This window comes from Aristolochia californica, unplaced genomic scaffold (genome assembly GCF_029961685.1).
Source record: "Aristolochia californica isolate CCGP_79_NKW_82.1479 unplaced genomic scaffold, dmAriCali1.0.hap1 SCAF_12, whole genome shotgun sequence".
NCBI lineage: Eukaryota > Viridiplantae > Streptophyta > Magnoliopsida > Piperales > Aristolochiaceae > Aristolochia > Aristolochia californica.
The window spans coordinates 24,366,866-24,383,700 of record NW_027181793.1 but is presented as its reverse complement, the minus strand read 5'-3'; the positions used below and the strand labels follow the sequence as shown (position 1 = coordinate 24,383,700).

Below are 16,835 nucleotides of genomic sequence, written 5' to 3'. Positions count from 1 at the left end.
GAGAAAACTACTCTACTTACAGTCTCCCTCTCCGTCTCAGTCTGAAACTCTTTTAACAACATCCAGAAAGCCAAAACAAGGTAACAAATTAATTACAGAACAGTACCCAACAGAAAAATATTTTCACGCTCTCGGGTCTTGAGATCCGGAGCATGTCACGGAGCCACAGCACTGTTACCGTTCCGTATTCCAAGATCCCTGTCCATTTATTGGTCGCAGAAACGCGTACATAAAGCCAGACACACGAAACATCATTTTATCGGGTCCGGAGCAGTCCGGAACTTTTAGACGATTAATGGGTCGGCTCTCGGTTCTTTACCCTTTTTTTGTCTTCCATAACGGGGTCCACCGTCCACGTCAGGCACCGAAATTTTGAATTCAATTGGGGAGCGATTTGTTATTTGTCACATCGAGAGGTGGAATAAGTAATTTACATATCCGAAAATATTTCCAGGTTTACCCTCTATCTAGGATTTTGAATTTTTCCAAAAAGAATTGTTTTTCCCGACAAAGGTGGATTATAGCCGGGTCGATTCAGGGTCCAATTGCATTGCATGCCAGCCAACGTGCAATTATGATTCCCGGAAAGTCTTTTCTGTCCATGCTTTCACTAAGTCAATCGGAGAATAAAGATTATGTGGAATGGTTGGATAATTAATGTAGCGGTTCAAAAAATGTTTGGTCCACATCTAACTAATCAAATACTTAACAATCTAATATTTCTAAAATTAGGTGAAATTCGGTGCAAATATGTGACACATTATGAGTGGGAACAAGAAATAGAACATAATACTCATTTTTTTAATTTGGAAAATATTAATTAAATGTTATTTTTGGAATTATTTGCTTAGTGTGAAAGATGGAGTGTATTTGGAACAAAAGCTAAAAAACAAAGGAAAAATATACTTTCTTTAATCTTTTTTCATAGGGCCGATTCAAGGATTAGGACTTAATTATGTTGTGTCATCGAACCCATTTTTCCTTTGAGTAACTCAAAGCTATTATTCATTCATCGATTGCAAGGCAAGTCAAAATTCGGTTTTCTTTTAAGATTACCGGGAGTGTTTATATACTTGGTTAGTGTGAAATTGAGTCGTTTCTGAGGGCGAAACTCAAATGAATGAATGACTCCAATTCTCTATATTTTTATAGACTTAGTTAAAAATATATGTGATATTAAATACATAAATTATTAATATATATCAGAAAATACATATCTAAGTCCCTCCTTCAATTTCCAAAAAAAAATAAAAATCAGAAGGCAACCAAGTAACAGAAGGAGAAGTAGCGTGTAATGCAAGGCAGTAAGGGGTGGGTGACCTAAGTGACACTCCAATGCTAAAACCAGCTATTTCCATGCACGGCAAGGAACACTTCCTTTTTCTCCTTATAATTATGCTACAAAGCGATATTCAAGCTCTCATATTACAGCTTATTAGGATTATTGAACCATAACAACGATTACTAAAAAAACCCGGTCTTTGAGTATTAGGAGCAGGTTGCACATCGGTGGGCAACGATAGCTACTGACCATTATTAAGGGGTATTTATTCACTACATATTTTGGTATGGGTCAGGTCTAAGTGAGATAAACTGTCCTCAATCATTCATATTTGCCCTTTTGATTCTAAGTTGAGGGTTTTTTTTCTCTTAAAATACCCTTTTATTGAAGAATAGAGACCCCTTAGTTGGTGCTAGTGGTGGACTCATGCGTCTGTGCTGAGATTCCATCTTTTCATTCATGACTTAAACTATTATAAGGAAGGTGACTTAAGTTGATTAGGTACCTATTATCTGAAGATTATGCATCCATAGAGTAATATATGTTTAAGAAAAAGACAGCTTTCACTTTCATCAATAAACATCATTGTAGAGAAGGTTTGCTTGCTTTAGGCTGAAAGCTTGAGGTTGATAAAAGAGAAATAAAAAAGGAGAGTATCACTTTGTCGGGATTACGATCGGTGGGGCGTCACGTAATTAGCGTTCATATCAAATCACCCAAAATTTAAAACCTAATCCATTTTTAGTTTTGAGATATATGAAACATTTAAATAATTTTATGGGTAAGTAGATGCTTATAGGGAGTGTAACATTTGATTATGTGACATGGGTCCTACTTAATATGATGAGTCAAAGATTACTATAATAGTGGTTGGGTTGTGGGGGTGAGATGTAATTTTTGGACTCTTAACCTTTCAAATTTGAATTAATGGTATTTTCACGTGCCGCCCGAATTTTATAATTAAAAGAATAGAATATGCATGCGGAGTGCGGACGCGGTGGCTATGACTCGTTGGTAGACAGCGCCAGCACACACGGCGACCAATCCGCCTCCCTTTTCCCACTTCTTCGCACGGAGAACAGATCCTTCCAAATCCTATGTCGGAGTCTATCTATAAATTGATCTCAGTCGTGCAATTTCTCAAATTAGACAACGAGCGATTAGCTAGGTTCACGAGACCACATTCTTGAGCTTCTGCCACCCCCATTAAATCGATTATTAATAGCAAAATACGATTTTTAGTATTTACGTGAGTTTAAAGCTCACGCATGGGCTTTATTCTTCACGCGACACGTGGATAGATTGGACGGCCGTCCTTCTCCCAATCTCCCTTCTCTTATTCTTTACGATTTCCGGGTCCACCATCCTACCCACCCCCCACATGATGACCTCAATCATATTTCCAATAACGTAGAACGTTTAAACCGTTATTGGAAATATCATTACGGTTCGACTGAGTGGGGGTGAAAAAGAGGCCTTCCGGTTGGTAGCCCCTTCCTGTGGGCCCAGGTTTTTGGGTCTGGAACCAAAAATGATTGGCGGATGCAAGATGAAGCAACGTTGATTTGTAATTTACCTAATCTGTCTTCGTAAGAAATTGGGAGTGGAGATGATAATGTGATGAGAACGTTTCAACTGATCCATAAGAGAGACACATAAGGTCGGTTTCTTTAGAGGGCCCCACACATGACATCCTTTGCTTGATAGAAGAAATTTGGGAACATTAGTTAGAAGCTGACGTGTATTCATTAATGTCACTCACCGGTCATATTATTATATTTCAAGTATTCATATATTAAAATATATATATGTATATGTGTGTTTTTCCTCATTTAGGATATTTTTAGATGGATAAAGTTAAGCCTCAATTCATGGCTCCCATCTTCTTAGGCCTCATGTTTATAACCAAATATTCTTTTCCAGACATTTTGTTAGTGGATAAGAAGGGGCCCACCTCAATGTAGTCCCCATCACCATCAGCAACTTGATTCCCTAAGGCCCCACACCAAAACCAAGATTCCCATGTCAAATGGGCCTGCTCTCAGTCTCATCCCCAAGCAAAGAACAATTCTTAGCTTCTTCCTTTCAACAAGTGATAAGAAGAAGCAGTAAATTATTGATCCACAGAGTGGGTCCTTCCTCACCAGGGACGGCTTGCTGAAGCTAATCACCCCATTTTTCCCTTCCTTTGCTTCCTTTATCAAGCTCCAAAGTTGATCTCGCATGGATGAGGATGACACACAAGCAAGCCCAGGTGGGCCCTGACGCGTGTCACATCATCTCAGGTGGCTTTCGAGCAAAGTGCAGAGCCACGTTCCTACGTGGAAAAACGTGGAGTCTCGGTTGGATGGAACGAAGAAGATAAGGGAGAGGAAGGGGATGGCTGGTGAGTGTTCTTGACGAGTGATGAAAGAGGAAGAGGTTATCAAGTGGCTCAAGCAACTGGAGCCTTTGATAATATCCATGCATATCTCACCTCTGTAGCTTCGTTTCTGCTTTACGTAATCCTTTCAGCTGTTAGTGTCTGGTGACAGGAGATTGTGTGGAGAGAGGTTTGGGTTGCGTTCGGCCTATCTGTTGAGGAATGACGTGATTGGTCCTGCTATAGAACAACCGGGGGCTCTGGTATTTATATCTGAAAATAAATGATCAGGACGTTTGCTATTTAATCTCACCTCTCTTCTTTTCTCTCTTGTAATCGAGGCTTTGATTGTTTGTGGTAAACAGGAAAACTAAGGGAAAATCCCTACTCTCTTCCTCTTTCCTTCGCTTATTCACTTCTTCTTCTTCTTACCATTCTCATATATCATAACAGAAGGTTGGTTTTCAAAGTATTTTCATTTTTTTATTTTCTTCTTCTTCTGGTATGTTTTGTTCTCTTGTACTGGAGTAAGAAGAGACTAGTTCTGTCCAGTTTTGTAGTTTTATGTAAAGGAGAGTGGTTTCTCACTCTCGTATTTAGTTTGATGGATCGAGGAATAGGCAGCCATGGCGACTACCTATTTCTGGCTTATTCGATAGCGAAGACAATAACCGATGCAAACATCTTTTTAATAACGGGTATATAATTTACACCTACTTTCCTCCAGAAACACACACAAGGCCTCTAACATATGAGAGATTGAAAAGTTTTTCCTACTCAATTAAATGTTCTTGTAAAACCAATCATCACACATAAAGGCAGACAACACACATGAAAACTAGATTAAACTTAGAACCTGATAGAAGAGGTCGTTGTTAAACACAAATGGTAGCGGAGTATTAAGCCTCTAGTATCTAGGCACTTTTTATCCAGATATCACAAAACAGTAGTAAACATAGGCAACTACGTATCCAAGTAGATAATACTTAAGCTGTAGCCAGAGGGACCCTGTAAGTCTCAATTTTCTTGAGAAGTTCTTCTTTCCTAGCTCCCACGAGCCTGTCAATCTCTTTCCCCTCCTTGAGAAATATGAAAGTTGGCATGGCATCCACTGTCCACTCAGCAGCAACCTCCTGCAACATATTCAAAATTGAATTCCCATTCATTAAGGAAAGTCTCCGCAGGGCCAAAATAAGAAAACAAGAGTTCAATTGTCAAGGTTTTAGAACCTGATTGGCAAAATTTTCACAGGCATGTCCAGTAACACAAGCAATAAAAAAGGGAAACACCATGGAGAAAGAGAGGACAAGTTAACAAACATCGTCATTCCCAAATTTTTTATCAGCTTAATAATAAGAGTAGAGATAAATAGGCTGTCCCTGAAATTATTTTCAAACAAAATTATGCTGATGTCATTATGACATCAGCACCAGATCAACCGCTGGTTGGTCACTTCACGGGGTTGGGTTTTTATAAGATTGGATCATCATACTCCCTGTTTACCTGGATACAATTTATTAAAAGAATCAAGTACAAATAAAGGCAACTCCATACCAAACTATACTATTTCCTGTTTATTTAAATGTCAAGTGATAATTTTAAAAGATCCAGGTACCGTAGTCTATACATCGTCTCTACTGCCTTATTGTACTATTTAATAAAGATATGTTATTGATCATCAGAACCAGATTACTGAATAGACTCAGAGCATATACCTTCAATTCATCAACATCAACCTTCAAAAAGTTCACATCATGCAACTTTTTAGCCAGCTCCACGAGGATAGGGGTTATGAACTTGCAAGGTCCGCACCAAGAAGCAGTGAAATCCACCACCACCTGTCATGTAAAGACCATGGCAAATGGGGAAGTCAACACTGGAATGACAAGCACAAGTAGACTCAGTCACCAGCATATCCATGAAAAAAACATTCATCACTTCACACTTTTTACTCTTGATGAACGGACTCAAATTCAAACTCTTCAATGAATATGAAAACCACTACTGTTTCCATCCTATGCAGAGAAGCTTCAAAGTGTATAATTCATCCTTGTCTCATCAGGCTTATACCCAATTGATAATCAAATAAGAGCCAATTAAAACAGTAGTTAACAGATATCACAAAGCAGACAATGAAACAAATAGCAGGATTCAGATACACTACGCTCAGAGATGCAGTTGATTCATTGCTAAAGCTTTAAAAATATCAAGCAGCTGTCAATGAGTGGTTGTAAAACATATGCATGAGATGGTTTACTTAGGACTTTAATGGGTCTAAATCCGGCCAAAAATGAATTATGAGAGAAAAGTATGACCAAGATATCTAAGTCTACCACATATGTAACTCGACATGTGATGAGGAACATTAGTATCATTTCTTCTTGAAAACCACTAATATACTACAAAGTTCTTCCCAGGGGCATCAGCCTCCCCAAACAATGATCAATTCCAATGAAATCCTAAATCAGAAAAAAAAAATTGACACATGGGTCAGTATTTTTAGCCACATCAGTAGTCTAAATCTTGTGGAATTAGATGCTTTAAGAAAGTCTCCTTGCCTTGCTTTATAAAGTTTGACTGTTCCTGAAGACAAGAAATTTGGTTCACCGTAGGGGATTTTTCAATGGCAAACACAATTTATTGGGATTATTCTCCAACTAGTGAGAAAATTTCCATCTTCAGAACACTTTGGGCCTCTTAAAAGAATGAATAATGGGTTACAGACACTGTACCAGTTCTCAGTGGGGGCCTTTCAACAGCCAGAAGCAGATCTAACATTGTAGAGAAAAAAAAATTGAACGTAGGAAAATAAAACAAAAGATCTAGAAGATGAGGCCACTATCCTCACAGTATAAACATTTGAATTGATTGTGTAACTAAACATTCAGACAACTTGATGAGGTGGCAGCGATCTAAGAGGATTGGACAAGCCTCACCCCTTTTAATCACCACACGTTGACAAGAAACTTTCTGCTCATGAGTCCTAGACCCAGGGCTTTTATGAAATAGATTGCATGCATCATGAGGTGTTTTAGTATAATCCTAGATTAATGATCTTAGCAACTTAATTGACCCATCATCCCAAATACAATCTTTAAATTTCAATGAGTTCCAAAAGAAGGAAATAATATAGGAGATTTTGAAAAGAAGGAGAAGATTTTAAGTTTCTTTGTCAAATAAGGGCTCTGATCAATGGTTACCTCGTGTTGAAAATGGTAAAAACATTATTATTTTATTTCAAAACTATCATTGCTAAGTAAGAGGTTTTATTTGAAAGTAAAAAAAAAAAATCACTTTTTTTAATGGAAGAAAATCTATTTAATGCGCAATTTTTTGGAAATTTACTTTTCACCATTCAAGTTACGAACCACCCAATTCTTGGCCAATAGGTCAACAGAATTACACAGCGCCTAAGCATTTGTCCTGCCATGCAGATAGTCCATACTAATGTCCTCTTTTTTGCTATTCACTAAAACATAAAGCCCTCATTTGGAGAAAAGTTATTAATTTCCTAAGGTTACTCACATGGATTTGGATTATTTGCTTATTATCTTTATCAGGCATGGAGATGCAATAGGGTAGGCTAACATCAAGCAGTGCCTTGGGCATCATGGTCTTTCGCGAGAATTAATGAATCGTGTGACAAGTAATTTTGCTTTTTTGTAAGCACTAAAGCAATAAAAATAATTTAAAATTTTTCCAAAACCAAAAAGATCATGGGACAAAATACAATAGCAATAAATTAAGACAAGTCTTTCATCCCTTGTGTTTCGTAATATACAAACAGATCATAAAATAAATTGAAAAAAATTGATATATAGGAGCAATGCCACGACGGAATAGAAACATTACCAGCCTAAAGGGCTCAGACAAGTTAAAAAACAACCTAACACCCACCACACAAACAACAACTAAGCGTTTATACACTTGATATAAAAAAACCCCACGCTGCCAAATATAACAACTAGTATTAGCAACCAAGACATCTGGTCCCGCTTAAATATGGAAACAGAACTAGAAAGCGCAACAAAGAGAAAGAAGAGGCGATGATTCAAACCCTAAAAAACACGGAAACCATAGACAAAACATGCAAAGAAAAAGTGACCAAATGATACCAATTTCTTGGAATCGGCTCCCTCCTGGAAGTTCTTCGTCCAATCGTCGAGCCTGTGGCAAGCGATCACAGTTCCCTCCGAGGTGGCCATTTCCAAACTCAGCAAACAAGCAGAACAAACAAGAATTCTTCTGCGGGTTCCGAATACCAACACAATGCCTCCCTCCGCCAAGGCCCTCCTACTAGATATATATAGGACGCAGAAGGAAAGATCCGATTTTTTTATTTACTCACAAGAAACCTCTTTTAAGAAAGAAAATCTGAAGTCAATTTTTTAACTTTTTATCCCATTGGCCAATGACCCTATTGTCCATTAGCCATCCTCCCTACTCGAAAAAATTGTTTAAATGGGCCCATGGACCATAACCACTAGGGTCTGTGGTAAATTATTATATCCTTGGGTCTCCTTATTTTTTTTATGAGACTATTTATATATATATATATAATTTATAAAATTATGTTATTTTTTACTTAAATTCATATAATCTTACAGTATGATTTTATAACTTTGGCTAGAAACCCATAACCTTCCGGTTCGATGATCCACTCAGGTCTGGTGTAACCAAACAGGATGTATTGGTCATTAGGATAAATTACAAGGTGCCAAAGGGAATAAGGAAATATTGAGCTTAGCAAGAGTCGTGCGTGTCGCAACCATCCGCATTTAAAAAGATGGCATGACATCTTCAATGACGTTTTCATTTGTTAATTCCACCACATAAATAATTTAATATGATAAAAAATAAAAAAAAGCCCCTTCCTATATATAAAAAAGTGGATTTTATGGGATCGTCTGTTTTTTTCCCGAGTCGGCCGACCCTATTCGGTTGCGTTTATCGGATGGTGATACTGAGTTCACCCGGAGGTGACACATATCCGATGCGGTGGTCCAATCGGTTATTTGTAACATGCGTAAACAAAGAAGGTGACAGAGTTCATGCTGCAACGACCTCATAGATTGACTAGTCATTTTATTTTATAGGGAATTTTATTAAATTATTTATTTTAAAACAAATATTAACCAACTTCAAAACTTAATATAAAAAATACTCAACTTTGATCGGTGAATCATCTTGACATGTCATAAGCGTCAATACTCTATGTCAACAAACCTTTTTTTCTACCATTTTTCTTTTATTATTAATTTTAATTTATTTTTTAATTTAAAAGTATTTTAAAAACATTAATTTTTTATTTTAAAAATATTACACATTTGATTGCATTCAATTGAATATAAAAATATTTTTTATTAATTATTAATATTTTTCTAATGTAATTAATACCTTACATAATCAACTTAAAGATATTATTTAATTTAATACAATATTTTGTAAAAAATTAATTTAGTTTTTAAAAATCTTATTTTTAATAAAAATATTAAATTTGTATATTAATTAATTTTAAAATCATATTCTAATCTATTTAACACATTTCCTTATTGATTTTAGATCTTTTTAAAAATTATAGAATATATATTAATAAATAAATAAATATATTCTAAGCAATTTAAGATGTTTTATAATTTAAAAAATCATGGATCATGGATCATGGATCAAGTTTATGATCGAGCATCCCATGGTTGACTCCAACATTAGAGGAATTGACTCCAACTCTTCTAAGTTGAGGAGTAGGTGCACATATTGGCAGCATAGAACAACAACCCTTCCAAACTCTACTTTGCCCTTCAACAAGACAATCTGATCACCGAAAACTTTTTTGGAGACTTGATGTAAAAATGAGGTTACCCTCGATTTTCAATAATATCCACAAAGTGGATAATGTGCACATTCACTAAAGAGTGTACATAGGGGTGGCTTCGAACTGAGCAGGTTCGTGAGTGGCTCGAGTTTGGCTCGGTACTAACTCGGTTCGATTCGTTATCTATCGAGCTCGAGCACCAAAATCGACTCGTTTACCTTAACAAGTCGAGCTTGACCGAAGCCAGGTTCGGTTCGTCAACTCTCGAGCTAGCTCAAGGTGAGTCGAATCGGTATCGGGATCGGAGCGGGGAGCGGGAGTGGGATTGAGAGCGAAGGGGGGAAAATTTTTTCCTCCCCTCGTCACTGCCGAGCCCCTCCCGTTGGCTGTTGTCGTCACCTCTACCGCCGTCGCAGCTCTTCGCCAGCCGTCTCTATCGCCAACCCAACTGCTTGTTGGCCGCCTCTGTGGCCGTCCGTTCGATTTCTTCTTCTCCTCGCCGTCGCCTCTGTCGCAGCCGTCATCCCCAAAGACAGGTACTCCCCGACATCGTAACCCCCTTCCCTCCGTGTCGTCTCTGCAAAAACCCAGAACCTAAGTTCAGGAGAGAAATTAGGGGAGAAATAATCTCCCCCCCTCCCTTGCGCGCAGCTGATCTCGTACGTGTGAGATCATAAAGTAAAAAAAAAAAAAAAAATTTCCACTCGAAAAGTTAAATTTTTTTTTATTGAAATAAGTTTCTATAAACTATTAGTGTCTCATGTTTTTTTAAACATTTTTCTAATTGAAATTTTTTATTAAAAATCATATAATTTCTAAGTATGATTTTTGAACCAAGATGGGGTAGGAAACTGTATAAAATTTTTTGAATAAGTTAATGTTGTAATACTTTTTAGCATGAAGCAATTTTGTGTTTGATATATTATTTAATTAAAAATTTATTGATAAGTATAATAATATATTAAATTGATTATTAATTTTTATTTATTTCCCTAGAAGAGGCAATAAAAGGTCCATTTAACTTTCCTAAGAAAATTTTAAAATATTTCTTATAATTTTCTAATAAGTCACTAATAGTAATAAATTTTTATTTAAATGTTTTTTTTGGAATATGTATTATAGGAAAAATATTTGTAGTTTTTCCTAGAATATAAATTTTCGTCTAGGGGCACTAAGGAGGCCATAATAAATTATGGCCAGATTCAAAAATTACAAAACAAGCTAGACAACAATTAGAGTAAAAAAGATTAATATTGGTGCACTTTAATCCATTATTGAAATTCAATCCTGAACCTTCCCTATCATTATATTTTTTTAAAAATGTAGGCATAATTTTATATATAATTTATTCAAAGCCACCCCTACGGGTGGGATCATAAACAAGGAAAAAAAAACTCTTTGTCCCTTCCTCATGGCTCTTAAAGAAATTGAAAAGATATTTTAGTAGAAATACGTTTCTAAAGACTATTAGTGGTTTTTTAAATAAATGTTGAAAGACATTTTTAGTAGAAATATAGGGACTATTAGTGCCTCATGTTTTTTCAAAATATTTTTCTAATTATAAATTATTTTTAAAAAATCATATAACTTTCTAAGTAAGATTTTCTTGCCAAGATGGGTTAGAAAACCATATAGAAAAATTTTAAATAAGTATTTGACAGTTGATGATATAATACTTTGAGCATGAGGCAATTTTCATAGCAATTTTGTGTTTGACATTTTATGTGATTAAAAATTTATCGATAAGTATAATAATATATTAGATTAATTATTAATTTTTATTTATTTCCTTAGAAAATGCAATAAGAGGTCCATTTAACTTTCCTAAGAAAAATTTAAAATATTTCTTGTAATTTTCTAGTAAGTCTCAAATAGTAATAGGATTTTATTTAAAGGATTTATAGTTTTTATTTGGGTGATTGTAAATTGATAGTGATATTTCATTTAATTTTGTTGTGTTTGATTATTGTATGGAGTTTATTTATAATGTTATGCAGTGTATGGAGTGTTTAGACTATTTTATGGAGTGTTTATGCAGGTATTATGTATATTGATTATGCCCAATTTTAAGTAGAGGTCATACCGAATTTTATACAAGTATTATATATATAAATTGTGCTCAATTTTAAGTAGAGGTTATGCCCAATTTTATGTAAAATGTATGAATAATTTTATATACATTTTATTCAATATATATTTTTTGAAAAGTTTTAAATGTATGTTGAGGCTGAGTTCGGCTCGAAGCTCGTTGGGCTCGAGCTCGATAACAATTTTAGGCTCGAGATGAGGCAAGGCTCGAAGCTCGACTCGAAATATTTAAATAAAGTTCGGCTCGATACCACCCCTAAGTGTACATACCCTATTGCTTCCGGTAATCTTAGAAGATAGAGCAACCGATAACTCCAATTCTACAGTAGGCTTTGGGCCCATTAGTTGCACCTGTTACAATAAATAATCTACACACATAAGACCATTTGAATGCCCAGAAAGAGGAGACCAGTCAAACTCACGTGGAGTACCTTGGTAGCCCATACAGATTGGGCCCCTAATAGAATTGTGCTTTGATAAGCATAGTCCATACCACCTCACCAGTATAGCTACAGGAAGGCACTGGGTATTAAAATTTTCATACACGGTAGTCGCCTCCTTGAACCATTGAACCATCCCTACATAAAAAAAATGGAAGAAAAATAGGGTTTCGCGAGCAAAGTCAGGAAAGCGTGAGTAAAGGAAGACGACAGAAAGAGAAATAGGAGGGAAAACTAGGGGTTTTGAAGAGAACAAGAGTAGAGAATCGAAAGCCGCTGAAAGTTTGGTTTAGGAGAGTAAAGAATGATGAGTGGAGGAGGAAACTGGAGGATTCAAAGCGTTGAGTCGAAAACGGAGGACTGGGTTTAGTGAGATTGAGTTGATTTGGCTTTTTCCAAAATAAAATGGGTTTAGGTGAGAGAAGATCAAACCGAAGGGTTTTTCATAAATCATAATTATTCATTTGAAAAAATAATAATTAGGAAATAAAAAAAGAAAAAATTAAATCAGGAAATAATTATTAGATTAGATGTAAATCACTTTTTTGGGTTGGTATTCAGTTTTTTCTTGCAGTTAGAAAGAATTGTTCCCACATTCGTTAATGCCGATAGAATCAAAGATTTTATTCCGTCTACACTGGGCCTCGTCACTACCGAAGCGTCACGAGATACGATTGCGAACTGGTTATTCTCACATCACATCGAATCCTCCGAGCCTTCATTAGCTGGGGACCTCTCGGAGGAAGCAGACAGTAGCTGATTCTCCCACAGCTTGTCAGAGACGAGGAAGAGTGTTTTGTAGTGATAGGGGTCTGGATGGTGATCGATGACCAAACACATGGGGGGGTGTTTTCAGATTGGCATATTATTATACAATGAATCCCAAGTTCCATCATTCGTTGATCAGTACATGCGTTTCATGATTTTTATGTTTTCTTCTGTAGCATGCCAGTTTCAGAAGTATTTGTTAACCGGTAATTCAAGAGTCCAAAGATTCCACACAAGTCATTTATTTGTTTTTTTTTTAAATTTCCTCCCGCATGACCCAGTTTACAGAGAAAGCTAGAGTTCTGTAAGATATTAATCTAACAGAGAAAACAGGGATTCGCTAACGATAACTGGAAATTAACTACGCTTGATTGTAAAAAGGTGGTCTAATCTGATATTGAAACTTCATTAAGAAACGGCTACTACTACAGTGAAGTGAAGATCTTCTGTCCAGGAGAGAGGATGGCTTCCGGATCATATTTCGTCTTCATTGCAAGAAACTTCTCCCACTTTGGGCCGAAGTGCTTCTCCCAATCTGCTCTGGTTTCGTAGTGAGGAAGATACTGCTTAAACCCAATACAAGACTTCTCACAAAATCGTAATATCTCTTTATTTTGATTCTCCAGGTACTCCCAGGCATCTGTAGCCGATCGCAGCAAACCGATCGAGTAAAAAAATTCTTCATCTGGAACTGCTGTTGACATCTGTGCATCCCACCTGAAACCACCCATATTCTAATTTTTGAGTTTTGATGTTGGTCATGCTTCTGTGATTTTACGTTCGTTAATTAATCAATTACTAATACGGCTTACTTGGTTTTTTTCATGGGGTAAATGAGAATGGGTCCCGTCGATGAATTCTGCCTGAGGATTCTTCTAAAAACTCCAGCATCGAAATCGTGAATTCTCGACTTGGGCACGAAGAGATTCAACCATGGATGGGGGACATCCCAGAGGCCTTGGTCACGGAGCTTCAGCTCTCCTCTATGCACCCTGTTAAGAAACTCGACGTACGTTACGTCGTTGCTGAAAACCAGCCCGGGAATGAAGCTCAATCCTGCGAGCGCTGAGCTGATTTCCTGTCACCATGCAGTAAAGAGAATCAACAACCGTCTAAAATAATATAAAAATTAAAAACTACTGTTTTCGTGGCGTTTGAGAGATTCTCTCGGATTCTGAGCTCGAGACTGCCGATCTCAGGGAGTAAAAAGTCGTGGCATTTCTACCATGGACGATGAAACTGTCACGACGAACATTCCATCAATGGAACAAAAATGTCTTTTCTTCCGGGGATTCTTCTCACTTCAGTTGTCATCTTCTAAAATTTAACCCGAAACATATTTACACTGTTAATCAAATCTACAACTGGCCCTCCTTCTGTCACTGGGTAAATCACTTCTTTAAGAAAGAAAAAGAAGATGAGAGCTCTTTTCCCTTTCTGGGTAGTTAAATCTAACTGCTACTCTAAGCATATTCCATAAAATCTGCAGCCAAATTTTCGTCGTGATCAGAACATTAAATACGAGATAGCTCAAGGTAGAAGAAGAACAACCTGATCGAGGGTATGGGCGGTTGTTTTGTCGTAATATTTGGATAGTTCCAAGCAATAAATCAAGCCATGCGTGGTAGTTAGAGATCTGATTCTGGCGCCATCTGCTTCGGAGAAAAAGGAGGACCTCCAGTTGTTGAGGAGGCTTTCATCTGAAATGAGAGATCCTTCCAAATAATCAAACCCTTTGTCTCCTTCTTCCATCGAGATGAGACGCTCCTGGTCTCTGGTAAAAGCTGAGAAATCATCGTACAGCAATCGAATCCACCTCGCCTGTCAATCCATTCAATCCCTTTCTTTAATAACGGAAACGGTAAAACACCAAATGTTCTCTTTCTTTGATAATTTTTATCAGATTACACTCGAACAGTTCCATCTCAGTTTCTCAGATATTGATCTTAGATGGGATCTCTTAAACCCTAGTTATGCTGATCCGGTAATTTCACGAGGACAAGATTTTATTCCGTCTGGGTAAACACCTAAAGTTAGTGGAAGAGACAAAACCCTTGTCTTCGTGTACCTACCTGATCATTGGGCTGAGACCCCACCCACATGAAGAAATTATTTGAGACTCCAATTATGAGCTTATAATAATGAATAAAAAAGGTGTAGGGTATATATACCCTTTGTGGAGCACGTTCAAGTGCAATTCTGGCTCTAGTGATGACACCAAATTGACCGAGCCCTCCGAGAGCAGCATGGAAGAGGTCCGAGTTGAGCTCCCTCGAACAAGTCACCACCTCCCCTTTCCCTGCTCCAAAGCCCAGTACGTGCATGTGTGGATATTTAGCTCAACGTCGACAAAGCAATCAATCAATCAATCAATCCATCAAGAACGTAGAAATGTACTATAAGAAATATAAGACAAGATACCGGTGACTACGTCCATTTCGTACACGTTGGCTATCTGTGGGCCATGGCGGTGGACTTGGCCGCTGATCCCACCGTTGGAGAGCGTCCCACCAACTGTGAGATACAGGTAGTCCGTCCATGACCTCGGCGTCAGCCCATGCTCCAGGGTAGCCTCCAGCACGTCGATCCATAGCTGTTCGCCACCCACATCAGCGAAGAAAACTCCTGACGTCGACGACGACGAAACGTTAATCCTCGCCTTTTTCTTACAGACACCATCGCCGAGAGAGTGCATATTGATGACGACGCCTTTTGGTGCCGTGGCCTGCCCATGGATGGAGTGACCGTGGCCCCTGGCAGCGATGGGAAAAGGGTTGGCGGACAAGTAGGAGGTCTTTATGAGAGCGGCGATGTCGTCGACAGAGGACGGGAAAAGTACGGCGGCCGCAGGGGCCGGTTTGACCATATTGCCAAAGTCGGTGGAAACGGCGATGGTCGTTAACGGGTCAAAATGGAGGCGGCTGGCGATGTCGAGATCGAGGAGGTGGGTTGGCAGCAATGCCGACCATGGCCTCACCTGGCCTATGACCGAAATTATTCGGCTTATGACAAACACCACGACGAAGAAGAAAACAGATGACATGGTTCCCGGCATTCTCTTCACAGAGAGAGTAAAGCGGTAGTTACAGAAACCCAAGGAATGAAGCAGGAGGGGGCTCGGATATATGTTTACCGATGAGTGGCTAGTGGATACCAGCGAGATGAAGAAAAGAAGACTCGTATATATAGAAAGATTACACACAACGGACTGCAAAGTGAGAGAGAGAGAGAGGGGGAGGAGGGGGACGTCGCAAGCTGTGACTCGCCCACAGAATCACAAAGGAGGAGAGAGAACCATTTTCGTCGTTAATGTCTACACAATTAGCAGAGAGGAATCTGGGGAAAAAAGCAGGAAGGAGGGAATACACTGCATAGAAGAGATCAAGGGTGTAGATATCCAGGAGTATCAGAAGGCGAGGGGAGATTTGCTTGCTTGGGTATTTATAGAAGGTGGCGGAAAGAGAACGAGGGAGAAATCTTTCATGAGTGAGGAGAAGATCTTGGGAGTCAGTCTTGGCCAAACTTCTCCCGGTCTAACCTGTTTAGCTTTTTCAAAGATAACAAAAACTGACGACTCGTCTGCAGGTGGCACTAATCTTCCCCGCACTGTTTTAGGTTCCTTTCCCCACACTCGCCGGATCTCCATCTCCCACCCTCGTCTGTCATTCAAGTCTTTTTGGCCTATCTGGGTCCACCCTAGTCACGAATCTCGACATGTCTACGTCACTTTGAACGGTCACGATCTCCCATATTTTCATGATGACTTCCTTGTCGACGTCTCGTCTTGATCCTGCAAATAGTAGTCTGTTCCATGAGATAAGATTTGAGAAGCTTTCTTAACCTTTCATGCATGGTCTTCTGGTGGCGTTTCTTCGTTGGCGTTCGTTCATTCATTTGTTCAGACAAAACTTAAAAACGTTTGACTGATTTTCTTTCATGAAAGATTTTCTGGTTATCGTGTTTACATTGTCAATTAATTTATCAAGTACCAGTATCCAAATGCAATCTTTTAGTCAACTTAAGAATGGATCTTAGAAGTTGACTTAAACCCAACCCATTTCCAGGGAATGGAGGATTTTGTAC

The 16,835-nt window shown here is 38.1% G+C and overlaps 2 protein-coding genes across 3 annotated transcripts; both read right to left on the bottom strand.

Moving 5' to 3' along the window:
* Positions 1–4,457: 4,457 nt before the first annotated feature.
* Positions 4,458–7,935, bottom strand: LOC137945800 (thioredoxin H-type 1-like). Its single transcript, XM_068791830.1, has 3 exons — positions 7,760–7,935; positions 5,360–5,482; positions 4,458–4,777 (listed from the first exon to the last, which is right to left on the bottom strand). The coding sequence occupies exons 1-3, from the start codon at positions 7,847–7,849 to the stop codon at positions 4,631–4,633; spliced, it is 360 nt and encodes a 119-aa protein (XP_068647931.1). The 5' UTR covers positions 7,850–7,935; the 3' UTR covers positions 4,458–4,630.
* Positions 7,936–12,991: 5,056 nt separating this feature from the next.
* Positions 12,992–15,987, bottom strand: LOC137946251 (cytokinin dehydrogenase 5-like). Of its 2 annotated transcripts, none has more exons than XM_068792474.1 (5): positions 15,174–15,987; positions 14,924–15,054; positions 14,304–14,573; positions 13,565–13,830; positions 12,992–13,469 (listed from the first exon to the last, which is right to left on the bottom strand). In XM_068792474.1, exons 1-5 carry the CDS (start codon positions 15,805–15,807, stop codon positions 13,178–13,180), a joined length of 1,593 nt encoding a protein of 530 aa, XP_068648575.1. In that variant the 5' UTR covers positions 15,808–15,987; the 3' UTR covers positions 12,992–13,177. The 2 variants fall into 2 exon arrangements, with proteins under 2 accessions (XP_068648575.1, XP_068648576.1); XM_068792475.1 differs by having other exon boundaries at positions 14,924–15,051.
* Positions 15,988–16,835: the final 848 nt, after the last annotated feature.

Coding starts and splice junctions, on each gene's coding strand:
- LOC137946251 (XM_068792474.1), bottom strand. CDS start 15,807: ATGCCGGGAACCATGTCATCTGTTTTCTTCTTCGTCGTGGTGTTTGTC. Junction 13,831..14,303: donor CCGCCCATACCCTCGATCAG/GTTGTTCTTCTT, acceptor GCATGGTGACAG/GAAATCAGCTCAGCGCTCGC. Junction 13,470..13,564: donor TACCCCATGAAAAAAACCAA/GTAAGCCGTATT, acceptor GGGTGGTTTCAG/GTGGGATGCACAGATGTCAA.
- LOC137945800 (XM_068791830.1), bottom strand. CDS start 7,849: ATGGCCACCTCGGAGGGAACTGTGATCGCTTGCCACAGGCTCGACGAT. Junction 5,483..7,759: donor GAGCCGATTCCAAGAAATTG/GTATCATTTGGT, acceptor TTTACATGACAG/GTGGTGGTGGATTTCACTGC. Junction 4,778..5,359: donor TTGATGTTGATGAATTGAAG/GTATATGCTCTG, acceptor AATATGTTGCAG/GAGGTTGCTGCTGAGTGGAC.